At 38.8% G+C, this 17599-nt stretch overlaps 3 protein-coding genes across 3 annotated transcripts; 1 reads left to right on the forward strand and 2 right to left on the reverse strand.

Moving 5' to 3' along the window:
• Positions 1-624: 624 nt before the first annotated feature.
• Positions 625-4032, forward strand: LOC116716982 (tubulin alpha-1B chain). Its single transcript, XM_032558027.1, has 4 exons — positions 625-785; positions 1572-1794; positions 1879-2027; positions 2934-4032. The coding sequence occupies exons 1-4, from the start codon at positions 783-785 to the stop codon at positions 3912-3914; spliced, it is 1356 nt and encodes a 451-aa protein (XP_032413918.1). The 5' UTR covers positions 625-782; the 3' UTR covers positions 3915-4032.
• A 185-nt stretch (positions 4033-4217) lies between these two features.
• pink1 (PTEN induced kinase 1) lies at positions 4218-9602 on the reverse strand. The gene is made up of 8 exons (XM_032558015.1): positions 9120-9602; positions 7388-7663; positions 6957-7060; positions 6674-6856; positions 6389-6552; positions 6149-6276; positions 5344-5574; positions 4218-5250 (listed from the first exon to the last, which is right to left on the reverse strand). The coding sequence occupies exons 1-8, from the start codon at positions 9474-9476 to the stop codon at positions 4966-4968; spliced, it is 1728 nt and encodes a 575-aa protein (XP_032413906.1). The 5' UTR covers positions 9477-9602; the 3' UTR covers positions 4218-4965.
• A 243-nt stretch (positions 9603-9845) lies between these two features.
• On the reverse strand, positions 9846-14687 carry LOC116716997 (trypsin-3). The gene is made up of 6 exons (XM_032558050.1): positions 14541-14687; positions 14231-14305; positions 12755-12908; positions 11867-12005; positions 11518-11772; positions 9846-10981 (listed from the first exon to the last, which is right to left on the reverse strand). The coding sequence occupies exons 2-6, from the start codon at positions 14286-14288 to the stop codon at positions 10832-10834; spliced, it is 756 nt and encodes a 251-aa protein (XP_032413941.1). The 5' UTR covers positions 14289-14305; positions 14541-14687; the 3' UTR covers positions 9846-10831.
• Positions 14688-17599: the final 2912 nt, after the last annotated feature.

A 17599-nucleotide genomic window follows, 5' to 3' on the forward strand; every position in this document is an offset into this window, starting at 1 on the left:
AAAAAAAAAAACATCCTACATGTACAGCGTCCATAAATACTGCATCCTACTATAAAAGCCCGATGGAGTGTGGCCGGAAATCATTTTATTACTAAATCTAAGCAGCAAGAGAATCATGGTTTTAAAAAAAAAAACGAGGTGGCCTCGTTAAACTCTGAAATCCAAGTAAATGATTACTTGGAGGCATGAAGAGCAATAAACTGACTGTTTGTGCATAATAGCCTTCCAATTTGGCTGAAACTATTCTGCAAAAAAGCGTGGGAGAAAAAAAATCTAAATGCTTGAAGGGTGGCACAAGCAGTTTCCTAAAAGGGCTCAGTCATTTTGGACTGACGTTAAAAAAATAATAATAATAAGACAATATAAACAATCTGATACAGGAATACATATCTTGACATATCATCCGGTGGCGCTACACCTCAATGTGGGCAATGTGTTGAAAGAATCCATACCCTGGATGCCCCCTAATTTCCCAATAAAATGGCGCACCTCCCCATCTTTAGCCCATCCACCATTTTCTGATTTATTTGCTTATTTATTTTCATGCCAAATTTTTCTGTACCAGATACGCTCCTCTGGATCAGCTGCATCTCTCTGTCTGCGCAGTCTTACAGGTTGATGTCAGGTTCGTGTGGGTGGTGGTGGATGGTGCGCGCGCCTCTGTATCCTCCCTGAGGAGGCGTGCGATGCGTCACCAAAGCAGCTTTCATCCACAGAGCAGCGCGGACGCACATTCTCCTCCGAACCCGTATCAATACATTGCATAACATCGACAAGAGAACATGGTAAGCATGCCTTTCATTGTCTTTGCAAACGTTTTATTTGCAAAGCTGCTATTTTTAAGGTCTAATCTAAGGAAATTAGGTCATTTCTGTATTGCGCTTTGTCTTGATACATTTTTCGACCTGCTGACGGTCTAAATAGGTAAAATCCTTATAATAAATGTATTATTATATGTATTTCAGTTTTGTCTGAAATATTTCACTTATATAAGGGTTGTTCTAAATCAGCGTTTGTGCCTTTCTTTAACCACCATGTCTTTATTAACCAGTTAGCAGGTTATCAGGCTGGTTGTCTGCCTGTAAGGCATCCTTATGTAAATGTACACTAAATAAATCCAACACTTAACATAATGCAATCCATTAAAATTCAAAAGCAGTTTTACCAAACTGAGTGAAATATTTATATATTCTTCACCATAAATAAAATATATTTCAGCAGGAATCCAATGGCAAACAGGCTGAGCAGAGCAGAGCTTCCCAGGCAGCACACTGCAACATGTCTGACCTAGATAATCCCCTCTCTCTACAGTAATCCTCTGAGCAACTGGCAGTTTGGTGTCGCAGCACAAAGCGCACTGCTTTATTTAAAGCAAAAGACAAAGACTCGCAATTTTTGAACGAATTGCTGTCTTTGTAAAAAAAAAAAAAAAAAAAAAATTGAAGTAAGCAGAGAAAAATATGCACATGGCCTCACAAAGAAAAATTTACCATTCTTGTCCTTGACCTGATCCTCTCTGAAAAAATGGTTTCCTTTGGTGAAAATTAAATTTTTTTGTTTTGTCTTTCCAGCGCGAGTGTATTTCCATCCATGTTGGTCAGGCTGGTGTCCAGATTGGCAATGCCTGCTGGGAGCTGTACTGCCTGGAACATGGGATTCAGCCTGATGGACAGATGCCCAGCGATAAAGCCATCGGCGGTGGAGATGATTCTTTCAACACCTTCTTTAGTGAGACTGGAGCTGGAAAACATGTCCCAAGAGCCGTCTTTGTGGACCTGGAACCCACCGTCATTGGTAAATTCCACAAATATTAGTATTAATTTCTCATTACTTACTGATTAAACTGAAGAATTTATCTTATTGCATTTATCTCCTTAGATGAAGTCCGCACTGGGACGTACCGCCAGCTGTTCCATCCCGAGCAGCTGATAACTGGGAAGGAAGATGCTGCCAACAACTACGCCCGTGGACACTACACCATCGGAAAAGAGATCATCGATCTGGTTCTGGACAGGATCCGCAAACTGGTGGGTCAATTTTACAAAACAGGCTCTTCACAAAGTAATCCTTGAATTTCCCTAATTTAATAAAGCTATTTGTTTGAATTTCATGTAGCACCTAAGTGCGAAGTAGACGGGGAAATAATTTATTGTTTTCAAAGAATTTTTAGCAAATAAAAATTTGAAAAGTGTGGCATGCATTTGTGTTCATACCCTTTTAGTTTGATTCACCAAAAATAAACCCAGTGCAAAACTGACAGATCCCACAAGGAGAGCATTAATCAGAGAGGCAACCACCTAAGCTGCAGAGATTCCACAGCTTAGGTGGGAAAATACTTTGGCCAGAGAGACCAAAGCTGAACATTTTGGCCTTGAATCCCAAACCCTTATAAATGACTTAGTTGGTGGCAGTCCCCTGTTGTATAGAATGGGTTTAGTGCTGCACAATATATAACAAATCTATTGCAATTGCAGTGTGTGCAATATTCTCATTGTAAAGACTGGAGCCCAATCATTTTTGGCTAATATCTTCCAAATACCATCAACCTGTACTTTCAAACTAATGTCACATACAGCCAGAGTCTCACAGCACCAGATGTTAACACTGGGCACTAAACATATATCGCAGGGTTGGAAAAAAAATCACAATGTCAGTTTTGTGCACCTCTATATTGGCTACATCAAACTCCATTCAAAGTGGAGACCAAAATCCAAACAAGAATTTGTGGTAAGATTGGAAAATTGATATTCTCCCTCCAGTCTGGCTGACCTCTAGGTATTTTGCTAAGATAAAGACTTTGAAGCTTAGAGACACTCCCTAAACAACATGGAACTGGAACTCAAGGGGTCTGAACACAAACCAAAGAGTATAACTACAGTTACAATATATTATACCTTATACAGCAGGCTCACATTACGTTTCTGTTACTCCAGGCTGACCAGTGCACAGGCCTGCAGGGCTTCCTGGTTTTCCACAGCTTCGGGGGTGGAACCGGTTCTGGTTTCACCTCCCTCCTGATGGAGCGTCTCTCTGTGGATTACGGCAAGAAGTCCAAACTGGAGTTCTCCATCTACCCGGCTCCTCAAGTGTCCACCGCGGTGGTGGAGCCCTACAACTCCATCCTGACCACCCACACCACCCTGGAGCACTCCGACTGTGCCTTCATGGTGGACAACGAGGCCATCTATGATATCTGCCGCAGAAACCTCGACATCGAGCGCCCCACCTACACCAACCTGAACAGGCTGATCAGCCAGATCGTGTCCTCCATTACCGCCTCCTTGCGTTTCGATGGCGCCCTGAACGTTGATCTGACGGAGTTCCAGACCAACTTGGTGCCGTACCCTCGTATCCACTTCCCTCTCGCCACCTACGCCCCTGTGATCTCCGCCGAGAAGGCTTACCACGAGCAGCTCTCAGTGGCTGAGATCACCAACGCCTGTTTTGAGCCGGCCAATCAGATGGTGAAGTGTGACCCTCGTCATGGAAAGTACATGGCCTGCTGTCTTCTGTACCGTGGCGATGTTGTTCCCAAAGACGTCAACGCTGCCATCGCCACCATTAAAACCAAGCGCTCTATTCAGTTCGTGGACTGGTGTCCCACTGGTTTCAAGGTTGGCATCAACTACCAACCGCCCACTGTGGTTCCTGGTGGTGACCTCGCTAAGGTCCAGAGAGCGGTGTGCATGCTGAGCAACACCACAGCCATTGCAGAGGCCTGGGCAAGGCTTGACCACAAGTTTGACCTGATGTATGCCAAGAGGGCCTTCGTCCACTGGTATGTGGGTGAGGGGATGGAGGAAGGAGAGTTCTCTGAAGCCAGGGAGGATATGGCGGCTCTGGAAAAGGATTATGAAGAGGTGGGAGTCGACTCAATTGAGGGTGAGGGAGAGGAAGAAGGAGAGGAGTATTAAATGAAGTGCGAGTATGAATTAAGATAAGCACATTTTCTCAATTCTGAAGTTAAATATTAGGTTACCACAAGATTCTTTCCTGTCAGATTGGATCTCTAATAAAGTTTCCTAAACTGAAGTCTTCTTGTTTTTATTTGGTTCTGTGAACCCAAGATCTACAGTTATTCATTGCTTTATGCTTGAACAAATGCAAAAGAAAATTTTATAGGAAATCTGCAAAGGAATTCCAGCATCAACTCAGCGTCCCTCTTTGAACAAAACAAAAATTTTCTGCACAGAAAAAGATAGATATATCAGACTTGCAGACTTTCAGATTCTTTTATTTTCAAACATTTTCTTAACACTAACAAATTTAAGTATTTTCATTTAGTTTCCCTACACCCGCATCTATAATATTTGGTTAGAGTTCAGCAAATGTGCAAACTTGGACATAAAGTGCAAACAGCAAAACAAATCTTTTTTTTTAGATTTTCACATGTATTGTGTTCAGAAGCATGCAGAAAAATGTAGAAGTATCTGCAACCTTATAGAGACATTTAATGGTAATCACGTGTTTAATGGGAATAGCAACTATGTTACCCTACACAGTAGAGCCTAACAAGTGCAAAGCATTGTTTTAATTTATAAAATCTGCATTGGCCTCAACTTTGTGCAGTAGGCTTAAAAATTACTGTATGTGTTGAGGTTCTCCCTTGTAAATATTTTTTAAAAATAATCTTGCATCTTTAACAACCCCACTACAAGTAGCCATCAGTATGCTGTATCATCGATAATTCATTTTGGGGGAATTACATTAAGAAAAACAGACGCAGAGACACAAATGTCTTTTACCCTGAGATTTAAAAGCAGAGCACTAGTTAGAAATGGATATATGCTAAGTAAAACACAACGGAAGACTTGTGTGGGATATTGTGTACAACGCACAGAAGAAGGATAATACAATCCACAATAAGTGCTCCAACTGGTAGAGACGACGCGTAACACTAACAGTATTACACCTATAATAGCTTATTAACTAAACACACAAGAGTTTTCTGAGTTTTGAGTGAATTTATGGAAACATAATGCAGGCCCTGCTCTGATCTTGCCCATAAAGGAGGAAGCCTACAGCGGCACGCAGCTCTTCTAGATCAAGGTTAGACAGGAAGCTCCTCTGAAGCTCCGCCTCCACTCTGTTTCCACTGGGGCCGCTGCAGCCCTGCAGGAGAACCACAGCCGACTGGCACAGCAGCCAATCAGCCAGCTTTCTCATGCCAGCGCTGTCCTGATTGGCTAGGGCTTTACGACCCCAGAGGCTGAGATGCAGCATGTTAGCTGCAACACGAGCACTGGGGCGCTGCAGAGAAAGAATAATACATTCAGTGCAGATTCCAGTTATTTCTACTTTGTTTGGTCCTAACTTGTCCTTCAGTTAGGAGCCTGCTTTTACCTTGTTTGGGTTCCTCCTGAGTAGCAGTTTAGCAACTAACTGAACATCAGCTGGAACACAGGCAGGAAGAGGAGGTAGCTGCTTCTCCTGGTAGTTTGTGCTGTGCAATCCTGCAGCTCCATAGAAAGGATTCTGCTGTCCGAATATCTCATAGGAGATTGCCCCCACAGCCCAGGCATCCGTCTTGGTGTAGTCGATCACCACATCAGGACCTGGAGCTGCAGTCACCACCTGGAGACAAGAATAAAAGATTTTAATGAGTTTTAACACATTATTTTATTGTCACATTAATAAATGATGGTAAAGTGTGTTTATAAATGTTTATGTCAATTCAGCTTTTTCAAATTTTTTTTTACATAATAGCAACAAACTTCAGTGCGTTTATTTGGGTTTTATGCAATAATCCAACACAAAGTCAAGCAAAAGGAAAATTAAGTTTTATGAGGTATGTCTTGATTAATTTTACACATGGGGAACACAGACTTAGGATTTTATCCCAGTATTTTGTGGTATTACTGTGATGACAAGTTTGCCACACCCAGGTTTGCTGAACTGTTTAGATTACACACAGATGGATTCAGTATACCAATAAAATGAATTCTAATTTTATCTAGGGGTTAAAAAGTCAAAATATCCCAACAAAACACATCGAGGTTTGTAGTTTTAGCATTACAAAATGTGACAAAGTGACACTTGAAGAGGTAACCTTCATCATAGCCATTTTAGTCACCTTCCTGAAGTCTCATATTGAAATATTTCACTTGTGTCAGAGAATATTTACTGTGGTTGAAGTATTTAGACTCACCTCAGGAGCCATGAGTGAAGCGTTTCCTCCCCTGCTGACCCACATGTTGTTAAATGGAAGCTGTAAGCTGGAGTCATTCTGGGTCAGGCAGCAGCCGAAGTCAGTAATTACTAAACGGGGGCAGCCACCTATAAGGAAAATAAAGGAAAGAGGGCCAAAATATTATAGAAAATCTGATAGAAACATGATTAACATGGGGTTTATTGTGTGTATGTGGGTGTGTGTGTTTTTACATCTGACCTGAGTCAAACTCTAGCAGTATGTTGTCTGACTTCAGATCCCTGTGAGCAACACCCTGCCTGCACAGATGGTCCACCCCCTCCAGGAGCTGCAGCACCATCAGAGAGCCCTGCCTGCGGTTGGGTGTGGAAACCAGCAGGTACTGCCGCAGTGTGTAGGGATAGCTATAAAGCAAAAACAACAGGAGCTCAATGAAGGACTGCATGTGTTAAACCTGATAATATAAAAAAGTGGGAGATTTTAGATTAAGTATGGTAATCCATATTTAACTTTTTCAAGCCATACTTTTTCATGACTAGGAAAAGAGTGCGATTGTTTCCGATGCCCGCGGGGTTGAGCCTAGCTGGCAGCACATCTGGATACTCCTCCTGTGCACCTGGTAGCAGCGGCACGTCTGCGGTGAAAGCCCGATACACTCTGATCACGTTTGGGTGAGCTGAAACTCTTCTGGGTAGCACTCCGAAATGTCTGCATTACGGAGAGACCAGAAGGATTCATCAGCATGTTTGTAGTCCTTTGATCTATACAGCAGGACAGGATTACAAGAATCCGAACACCTAATATTTACCCATCCAGGGTAACCTGCTCTTTTTCCTCTTTTAAGGCCAGAGGACCAGATGGGACAAGTTCTTGTGACATAGATTTTAATATCGCCTCACTTGAAGATCCAGCCTGTGTACAAAAAACACCAGAAATGAGAATTTTGAGAATGTCCCCTCAGTTTACATTTAAACAAAAATAGGTTTGTGCATAAAATTCTGTAACCAAAATTACCTGTATTAGTCTAGCGTAGCTTCCTAGCTTATTTAAAAAAAAAAAAAAAAAATCAAAAATAAATAAATAATCAAAAATATAATTTTGCTAAGAAATTAAACCAAATAAAATCAATTTTTGACAATTTTTAATTGATTCAGACAGCACCTCTAATAATTTGAGCTATTTTTTAAAAGCTTTTACTTATCACTATATAACAACATTTGCTGCAGATTACCCACTCACCCCAAAGTTCCACAACATTTTGATAGCCAAAGGGAAGTTTCTGAAGGAGCAGCATGTTGGAGATCGCGCTGTCTGGACTTCCTCTTCATTGTCCCGTAGTTCCACCAGCGTCAAGTCTCTCTCCATCTCCTTAGGGTGAGCAAATTGAGCTGCAGCCTCGTACACAACCGCATTGGAGCCTTTACCGATCTGGTTCCCTATAACGTAGTCCTCTAGTTTGAATCCAGATGTGAAAGGTCTCAGTGTGCTCTGGATTTTTTTCTTCTTAAACACAGCCTGCACATTGGGAGGAAAAACAGATTACAAGACATTTCTAACTAACTTGGATCGTTTTCACTTTATATTGGGCAAACCATCTCTAAACCAAACATGAACCACCGCTGCAGTAAACATATTCTTCTGAAGATTGGTTTTTGCAGCGAAGGGAGTGCTACAGCTGATTTTTTACGTTCTCATAACATCCCGGAGGACAGAGTAAGGACAACAGGTGTTATGCCGAGAAACGCATGCCTGCCGAGAATTGAATGGCCTGTGGCGGGAGCATGCATCGTTCTAAACTCTCGCATATTGATGAGAAAACGGACTGAAATATGACCAAAGAAGCAATTTTTAAAGATATTCGTAACATCATCATGTTTCTTAACCATTTAAGCCCTAAAACGATGGGTTTTATTTTGCAGATTAATTGAAATAAATATGGTTTTTACACCTTTATTGAGACATATGAGTCAAACGTTTTACAGTCGGTGTACATTCTCAGCTAATGTTTGCAATAAAGGTTTGCAATTCCCCGCTTTTCCCTTTAACACCATAATAGCTTAACGCATGACAAAACACAGGTCCATTATGTAGAACATTTCATATCACCCTTAACTATCTAGTCTATTAATGTAGGAGGGGATCCATTTTATTTCTGAGCCTGCCGATATTTGAATCCTGTGTCTATTGTCCTGCTGATATGAAACTTGTAGTAGTAGCTCAGACAACAAGTGTGATTATGTAGAAAAGGTGGCATCCCACTTAAGTTAGCAGGGGGATGCATTTTTTGGCAAAGCAAATTATTAACTTTCTAATATCTGCATGCCCCACTTATTTTCCCAAAATATCCTACTGATATAAATCTTATACCAGCAGTTCATAGAACAGCTGTGGTTTTGTACAAACATTATTTCACTCTTAACTCTTTATTTCTCCAAGTTAGCAGGGAGATGCATTTTTTTGGCAATATAAATTATTAGCCTGCCAATATCTGCATCCCCTGTCTATTGTCCTATTGATCTGAAACATGTACCAGTAGAAACTCATCCTAGCAGTTCATAGAACAAGTGTGATTATGCAGAAAAAGTTATTTCATTCTTAGCTTTTATTTCTTCAAGTTTGGAGTGGGATGCATTTTTTGGCAAAGAAAATTATTAGCTTGCCAATATCTGCATGCCCTATCTACTTTCCCCAAATATTGTCCTAGTGGTATGAAACTTGTACCCTTCTCACAGCAACAGTCTTCAGTCAGAGGCCCCTTCAGATTTGTTGCTAGGCTGACTGCAATAAGAGATTATTCCTGGCCACAACATTTATTTGTCCTTTGGGTTAAAAATAAAATATGCTGAATGTGGGAAATGCATAATAATTCTATTGAGGTCTGACCAAACCAAGTATGAATTTTCAAAAACAGTTAAGATTGCTTGAAGACTTTGAAATAGAAGTACTGAATCAGAGTCTAACTTTACCATACCTGTATTTCTTGACATGTTGCAGCGCTCTGTCTGTCCTCCTCCAGCTGCTGCTCGATAAGCCCCACGCCGAGGCCAAAAGCCAGAAACACGGCCCTGTTCCGAGGCGACGCGCCGGTAAACCTCCTTCTAAAACCGGCGGACTGAAGCTGAGCCGCCAGACCCCTCAGAGAGGTGCGGTAATAGCGGTACCGGGCCGGCAGGAAAGCCTGAGGCTGAACGGTGCGGACCGACGGGCCTACACGGAAACGGTCAGCTCGGAGCTTTGCTGCGACTCGGCCGCCTGATTTAAGGAGACCAATCTGAAGAAAGGACCGGCCGAGCTCCAGCCCTCGGCTAATGGCGTGTTTCACAGACATGATGAACCCAGAAAAGGAATCTCAAATATCCCTTTCTGTGAACCTCCGTCCCGGGTTTACTGTTCTAAGGTAGCGGACTGTTAGCAAAACAAAAAAACAACACCATCCACGCATGCGCCACAGAAGTTAATATTTTAAGCATTATTTTTAGTGACATCTGGCGTTGAAAAAGTGCAACAGCAGGAATTCTTTATTTTGAAAAACAGTTAACTCTGGTGGAAAAGACAAACTGCAGGAGTGTGTCTACCTTAACTAGAGAGACCAATAAAATGCCGTATAATACAGAAAACCCAATTATTACATTTCTTTTATAAGTTTTGACAATTTAATCATAACCATACTTAGACAAGACAGCTACTCAAAAAACAGTGTTGACGATCTGCTTTTATATGCATTTACTGGTTACTTTATTACTTACACATTCTTTTTAGGTTTAACAAGTGTCTGAATTATATCACAGAGATTTTAGTTCATACTGATGTAAACATCACACATTATTTCAGATTTGTTGGCTACAAAAATATTACGTAATTTTTTTTCCACCACTTTCTGAAGGTGTATGTTGGATTGTAGAGGCCATTGGAGTACAGTAAACTCTTTCTCATGTAAAAGAAACTTGTTTGAGATTATTTGAGCTATGTCATACTGAGCACTACAGTGTTGCAAATATACATTCAAAAAATTGTTACACTGTGATTTATACATTTAACCCACAAGCAGATGAACTGTTGAATTAAGACAGGACATACATGCTTTTATGTATAATTTTGCAACTGAAATTGATTGTCTCACTTTGATTAATATGTATGAATCATAGCCTTACTTTCTTGTCAAAAGTCTTTGAAATATACATCTTCAAGATAAGAATTTGCAAATTTTTCATCCCTAAACATAATTTAGGGCTAACTGAGATGTAATGATTCATACATGAAATGACTTCTAGGGAAAAAATTGAGTGAACTCATTTAGACCATTAGCTAACTATGCAGTTTATCTTGATCCAAAAACTATTGAAATAAAAAATGCTGTTCTTTATTAAGTAAAACAAGATCTAATAAAAATGCATTATTTAGGAATATGTTAGAAATCTCTTAACAAATAAATTGTTACTTAATTGGACCACCTAAATAATTCAGTTGTATTTATTTGACATTCAGAAAAGTAGTTCTACAGTTTATTGTAAGACAATAATATTTCATCAAAACAACCACAAAAGCAAGAAAGACTTTTATATGAAGCATGGGAGAAATGAATACATGAAAATCACTCAATGATTTACTATTATGTTATACTAAAAATTATTTATAGTACGATGCAGATATGAAGGCAAAATTATGCGTTAGAAGTTTTGATGTTTAATCAGAATTCATGATATAGTTGATCCATGGCACATAGTTCCTCACTTTGGTGTAGACACCGGGGTAGTATGGATTTGCACAACTGATGCCCCAGGAGACAATCCCCTCAAAGTTGCCGTTGCAGACAAGTGGACCGCCGGAGTCTCCCTGTGGATAACCAAGCACAGGATGATTAGCTTATCTTACTTAGTCAGACCTGAAATAAAAGTGTTGTGTCAGAAACTGCATTTTTTGTCTTGTTCAGATGCTTTTCACGCTGTAGTGATGGATCCTAGTTCTGTTCAGGACTCTAGTGTTTTTCTGTATCATTGGAAGCTTTGTTTGTTTTCTTTTTTGGCAATAAAATCTTAACACCTGTTACAGACAGCACAGAAATATCTTTCTCTGAAAAACAAAACAAACTGGCCCTTTTTAGAGATAGCAAGAAAAAATATAAAAGATGTTTCATATGTACAGCCATTGTTGAACAGAGAAGCCTTAGCATTTGTGGCAGTGGTGAACCAGCTGTAGTGTTGCACAGAGCAAGCGGAGGGGATGAGCATAAGAGTGATTGATAGCGCTAAGACCCTCCTCCTGGCTCTGATTGGTTATTTCTGACTGCATGTGAAACCCTAGTATACTATGCAGTAGGAAAAGTTGATCATAATGACATGTACTCTTGAAGAATAACTGTTTTTTTGTACCTGGCAGGAATCTTTGCCACCATATGGAGATCCAGCACATATCATGTTCTCAGTGATCCTGCCCCAGTAGTACCAGGAGCACATCGATATTTCTTTCACGTCCACAGCTCGGAGCACCGGAGACAGCACGTAACTATAAGGCTGTGTGACACCCCACCCACTCACAGTGCAAACATCCCCTTTTAATTGGGGGGTGTTTTCACCAGGCAGCCTCACTGGCTGGACGTAGGCGTTCAGCACTGCTGGCCTATCTAGCTGTAACACAAACCAGTGAAATGATGAGCAACTAGTCCTTGTCAATTCTGTTACATGGTATTTATTATTTCACCACCGCTCCCCTTCTGCAAACCTTAATAATCATGATGTCATTGTTGAATGTCTTGTAGTTGTAGTTGTGCACATATATTTTTGAGACACCGAAGATCTGTTCAAATCCCTCCGTTTCACGCAGGCTGTGTTCACTCAACACCACAATCATCAAGTGGCTCCTAGGAGTCAAAAACAACCAGACCCATTCAAACCCCCAAATCTATTGAAGGAGCAACAATTATCCAATTATCAGAATATCCAAATCTATTGCTGTTTTAAATAAGGTAAAGAAATTACTAAACAGAAAGGCCTTGTATTTCTGTCAGACATATTGTGTGGAAGTCTGGGGTAGTAGTTGTAAAACATTTATAGATCTGATTTTTCATTTACAGGAGAGAGCTGTTAGAGTCAAAAGTGGGCACAGATATTACATAAACCCAATATTCAAACAGTTAAACATATTAAAACTTATTGAATTAAGTAGAATATCTTAAAATGTATGTACAAATCACATGTGAAAAATTTACCAAGCAATAATCAGAACAATTTACAAAACAAATTTATAAAAATTTGTTTTGAATATGGTATTAATATTGGAAGTGGTATTAAAAAAGTGTCAGTTTATCAAACAATATTGACAGTGAGATAAAAAGAACTAAATTAAAATGTGAAAATCATTATGATGAAGCAATGTGGCATTAAATAAGCTAATGTTTTGTTTTGTATTAGTCTTATTGTGTAATAGTCTTATGAGTCAAGAAGCTATTCCAGCTATTTTCTCTATTTATGTGAAAAGAGGCCAAGTTTAAACTTTTTTTTATCCTTTTCATTCATAATCTCTTTAATGAACTATTTATTGAGTAAATTAAATAAAAAATAAAATGAAAATAAAACTGAGATCAAACATCTCTTTGATTTCAGTTCTTACGGTCTCCAGCAGTGGGCAGCAGACACCACCCACTCTTTGTCCACCAGTGTTCCTCCACAATAGTGCTCCCCTTTCTCAGTCTGCAGGGAGGCCTGGTATTTGATCGAGTACGGTTGGACCTCCTGACCCCCGATGATCCTCGAATCAAGGGCTTCTGTTCACAGCAGTGAGCAGGAGGGTATTTAGGTTTTGGCACTTGTAACATTTAATAGAAAGAAAAGAAAAAGTTTGGTAGGTGTATGCAAATGTAATTCAATACTTGGACCAAATCTCAACCCATAACCTTAAGAAATGATGCTCTATCATAAGAGCAGCATAGGAGCAGGGTTGGGCTTCTGTTCAGCCTATCAGGTGGCTGTTCACATATAGGCTTACTGAAGCAGGAGACAGAGGCACAACCATCATAATCATGTTTTGAACTGTGGAGAAAACCCTGGGAGATACTTAAAAAAAACAGCCTCACCTCCAACCTGACTTTCAACTCTAATGACACCAGATGGAAGAACAATGGACTTTTTAATAAAAGCTCCACGTCTTCTTTTGCATATTTCAGTGATTTTTTTCATGCATACAGATGTGTATGCATGAAAATATTTCTAGAAAAAATTGCCATATTTATTTGCAACTTTTTATAAAGTCTGACTGCCAAGATAAATTTCATATATGAAAATATATTTTATGTAGATGAGGAATAAAAAAAACCCATGAAGTTGGTGTTCAGCTATATATATTAGCTCATGTAACAGAATCTTGTGCTGGTGGGGCACCAAAACCGGGCCCACCCAGACCCAGGGGTCACATCCTTCTGAATGTGGCCCTGACTATTGGTCTTTACAAGGAAAGTTATTAGACCAGAACATGTTTAAGTGCACCACATGTGTGTGTGCATTTGGTGCACACACGCATGAGCACCATACTTAGTTGAGCCCTGAATTACTTATACCCCGATTTGTGAATTTTTTTTTTTCTTTCATTTTTGTAAAGTGAGAGGGACATCTTTTAAAACCTAGTAGAACAATTTAAAGTTGGTGTCAGTTCTTAAAAAAAAGCTCTCAAATTTACTTACATTTTCTCAAATATGCATTTCGAAACTTAATTATACCCTTCTCAATAATTCTTTACAATAATCAAACTCTTCTTTTGCAAGTTTCCACTCGTATTTACATATTAGCTTTGGTAATGTCCAAGTCTTTAAAATGGGAAATCCTTCTTGACATCACCCTAATCTTTTGCTTTTTACAGTTAAAACTTTTTCCATTGCATATTAAGAAGTAAGAATAAATGTGTTGTTCAAATTAATAGATTACTTTGCACCTAAAAAGTAATCTTTTTAGGGCTTAACTGTAAACAAGATAACATGCAACACAATTATGTTTACACACAGGAATGTGCTCACCAGCTTAGGTGATGTATTCATTTTAAATGGTCAAAGATTTTAGTTGGGATTATATTTTTAAAATATAATAAAGAACTTACGTGAGTATACTTTTGAAGACAGAATAAACAGCACTGCTGCAATTTGTTGAGGAGACATCGTTGACGTTAAATAATCTGTAATAGAGAAGCATGTATTTTTGGAGATTTATTACAGTACATATTGGAGCATCTATTGTCATTTCAACATGATTAAACAAACATACAAAACAGTTTAACAGTTTGAATCTTATCTGACTCAAAATGACAGCTACATTCTTTGCAAATTTCCATAAATTAAATATCAACTGTAAATCAGTGTCAGATCAGCGATGATTAAGAGTTGAGTTTAATTGAATTATCTTCCGCTTACCGTAAGGTGAAAAGCTTGAACCCCTCTGTGCTTCTGGTGAGACCAATGTTCTCCTCCTGGCTTTTTAAGTGTAACTGTATCCCTATAAAAATCTTTTGTTAAATTTATCTTTCCATCGTTCTGTGTCCTCTGACAATCTCACGCTCTGACCTACTACATGACAAAGATAAGGTGTTCTGTTTTGTAGGCTCAAGTTTTTTAGTCCAGCAGTATTTAGGTTGGAAACGCCTCAATCTTTGGTGATCCCCCCCAGTTTACAGGCAGGATAAAATATTAAACTCTTGTTTATTGGAAGAAAATAACTAACATTTCCAGTGGCTTTACTGGAAATGCACAAAATATGAATTTAAATGACTCCTGTCTGTGCAAAATCCTGTTTGGCAGTATGGGACAGCAGCTCATCACAATATGCCATTATTATTGTCTACTGTTATGTTTTAACTCCGGTTTTATAAATGTTATTGTAAATCAGCATTTGAATTTAAGTCAAAAAGACTTATCATTTAAGCCAATAACACTTTTGTACCAATTACAGCTTGTTGAAAAAATACCACAAACATTGTGAACATTGTCAGTAAAAAAAAATTACATAAAACTACAGGCCTTTAGTTGAGTCAATGCATTGTGTTACATTTATTATTTTATTTCAAAATGTTCATACTGTTTCCACATTTTCTGACTTTGAAATATAGTTACCATTTTCTTTGCGGTTAAGATGTTTTGTCAGAAGAAAATGTTTATTTTCATGTTGATTTACTCTTTTTGCTTCAGTGAAACTGCTGTCACTTTTTTCATCCTCTGCCTGCACTAGGTGGTATGCTATCTGGTCCTAAACATGTGGAAATAAAGATTGTGTAAATCATCATATTTGTCATATGTGTAAAATATGCAATTGCTTATGATAAATTCCCTTTCTGAACGATGCATAAAAATCATTTATAGCTTTACATTACCACTAGTTATATTGCTTTTACCGTGACATCACTGTCTTGTTTTTTCTCTTTTTCAAAATTAGTGATCTCCTAAACATCTGCTGTGCAAAGTGTCTGGACAGCTTTGCATTAAATTAAGTAACATTACTCTCAGGTCATTGCTGCAGTATTTACAAAGCATTCCCATAAATATACTAGGTTTCCTTCAAAAAAGAGATTTTGTCTCAAGGGACTTCCTGCTAAAAAAAAAAAAAAAAAAAAAAAAGGATAAAAATAGAAGTGGTGACAACATCTGGTGGTGTCTGGTTGTGTCTCTAAGTTCTGACAGTGATTCCACGTAATTTTCTGAAACTGGATGTGCTACAGTTTCATCAAAGAAAGGCAATGCTAGGAAATTGCTTATTGATGTCCTTTGAAGTCTGTATCTTTGTATGCCATAGAAATGGAAGGCAGGTCCACAGTAATGGGATACTGGTGTGAGAACAACTTTGTTTAAGAACCTGTGCTACAGATAATGGAAAGGACACCTTCCTTTAAACTCTAAGCAATACACACAGGTGTTCTATATAAAATGCTTAGGTTACTTCTGTAAAATGCACTGAGTGACCTCTTTTGGTTCTTGTATCAGGTAATACTAGAATTACACGTGTAAATAATCTATATAACTTGTTTGACTCATTTTTTGTTAAAATTGAAACCAATTTCTTACAGATTAATAACAGTATCATGCCATCTGCCAAGTCACTGTATAGAGATTAAATTGATTCTTCAGTAATTTGATCTTGACTATAGACTCCATTTTATTATGTTTATTTTTTTTGCCATATTTTAGCTTTCTTCTGTACAAACAGGCATTTAGCTTCAGTAAGAGCTCATGACACCACAACAAGCAAAATAACTCAAAGAAAAATAAAAACTAAATGTACCTAATTTAAAGAAGCAGGAATTAAATGGGAGAAAACTGGAATTAAACTAAAAGACAGCCTGACCAATAAGTTATATTTTGGGTTACCGGCACCCATGTAATACTACATGGTTATTAACAATGGACAAGTGTTTTATTGGCCTTCTTCCTAATTATTTATGTGCTGTCATTTAGAGAACAGACTGCAGTTATGCCTTATGTAAGGACAGTGTGTATCTCTATGTTCCTCGTGTGCGAACTGAAAAGAGAAAGAAAGCTTTTAGCTTTTGTGCCCCATCTGCTTGGAAAGCCTTGCAAGCTGAACTAAAACTGTCAGAACTGATTTCACTGAACACTTTTCAAAAAATGTAAAAACAAACAAAAACGAATATCATGTCTACAGTGCATGTGTTTCACATCTTCAGTTGCCACCATGTTTTTATTTAGTTACTGTCTTTCATTGTCAGATTGTTGCCATAAATATATAGTTCTAATGTCTACTTTAGTCATTTCTGTTTAGTGTCTCATTTATCATGACATGTGCTGCTGCCTTTCTTAGCCAGGTCATCTTTTAAAAGAGGTTTTAACCTTAATGGGTTTTTTATGTGGTCTAACAAAGGTTTGATAAAAAATAAAAATAAAAATAAGCACCCAATCACAGGTTTCACTCAAACCCCACCCCAAAAAACCTAAACCCCCACAGTGGGGATGTTATACCCAGAAACAGAAGGAAGGGTTGCTGGATGTCTTTGTCTTTTAATCTCAGATTTTTGAAAGACAAGAGATGAACAGAAACAATTACGACATGATTTGATTGCACATATTTGGAATTAATTGGATCCATTTGACTTGTTAGGTGCTTTGATATCACTTTGACTGTAAATTTGTTCATCACAAACAAACTGAATTGATTTGGAGGCACCCTGGTGCAGTAATGGCAGCACCTGAACTGAGGAGAGGTTCATGTGGAGAAAAAAGAGAGTTCTGCTTCCAGGGGGATGACAGACACCTCAGCTGCAGCTCTCAGCACAAGCGAAGGCAGCTTGGAGGGCTATTACCCGTCTGAGGTCAGGAACTCCTCAGAGGGACGGCAGATGAGATGAAACCTGCTCCATTTTTAATGACGGCCGGCTCCAGACATGCTGCCTTGACCGGGCCTGATCCAACAGCTTTTAGCTGCCAAGACCCTTATTGTAATCCTTCCTGGGGAAATCAGTGAGAGG

The sequence above is a fragment of the Xiphophorus hellerii genome, chromosome 1, assembly GCF_003331165.1.
Source record: "Xiphophorus hellerii strain 12219 chromosome 1, Xiphophorus_hellerii-4.1, whole genome shotgun sequence".
Taxonomy (NCBI): Eukaryota; Metazoa; Chordata; class Actinopteri; order Cyprinodontiformes; family Poeciliidae; genus Xiphophorus; species Xiphophorus hellerii.

Excerpts from the sequence above, each read along its gene's own strand:
- LOC116716982 (XM_032558027.1), top strand. Across the intron at positions 1,795-1,878 it reads CCTGGAACCCACCGTCATTG|ATGAAGTCCGCACTGGGACG; the intron begins GTAAATTCCACA and ends TTATCTCCTTAG. Across the intron at positions 2,028-2,933 it reads TGGACAGGATCCGCAAACTG|GCTGACCAGTGCACAGGCCT; the intron begins GTGGGTCAATTT and ends CTGTTACTCCAG.
- pink1 (XM_032558015.1), bottom strand. The coding sequence starts at position 9,476 with ATGTCTGTGAAACACGCCATTAGCCGAGGGCTGGAGCTCGGCCGGTCC. Across the intron at positions 7,061-7,387 it reads AAATGTTGTGGAACTTTGGG|GCTGGATCTTCAAGTGAGGC; the intron begins GTGAGTGGGTAA and ends TTTTGTACACAG. Across the intron at positions 6,857-6,956 it reads GAGCAGGTTACCCTGGATGG|ACATTTCGGAGTGCTACCCA; the intron begins GTAAATATTAGG and ends TCCGTAATGCAG.
- LOC116716997 (XM_032558050.1), bottom strand. The coding sequence starts at position 14,288 with ATGTCTCCTCAACAAATTGCAGCAGTGCTGTTTATTCTGTCTTCAAAA. Across the intron at positions 12,909-14,230 it reads GTCTTCAAAAGTATACTCAC|AAGCCCTTGATTCGAGGATC; the intron begins GTAAGTTCTTTA and ends TGCTGTGAACAG. Across the intron at positions 10,982-11,517 it reads GTGGCAAAGATTCCTGCCAG|GGAGACTCCGGCGGTCCACT; the intron begins GTACAAAAAAAC and ends GGTTATCCACAG.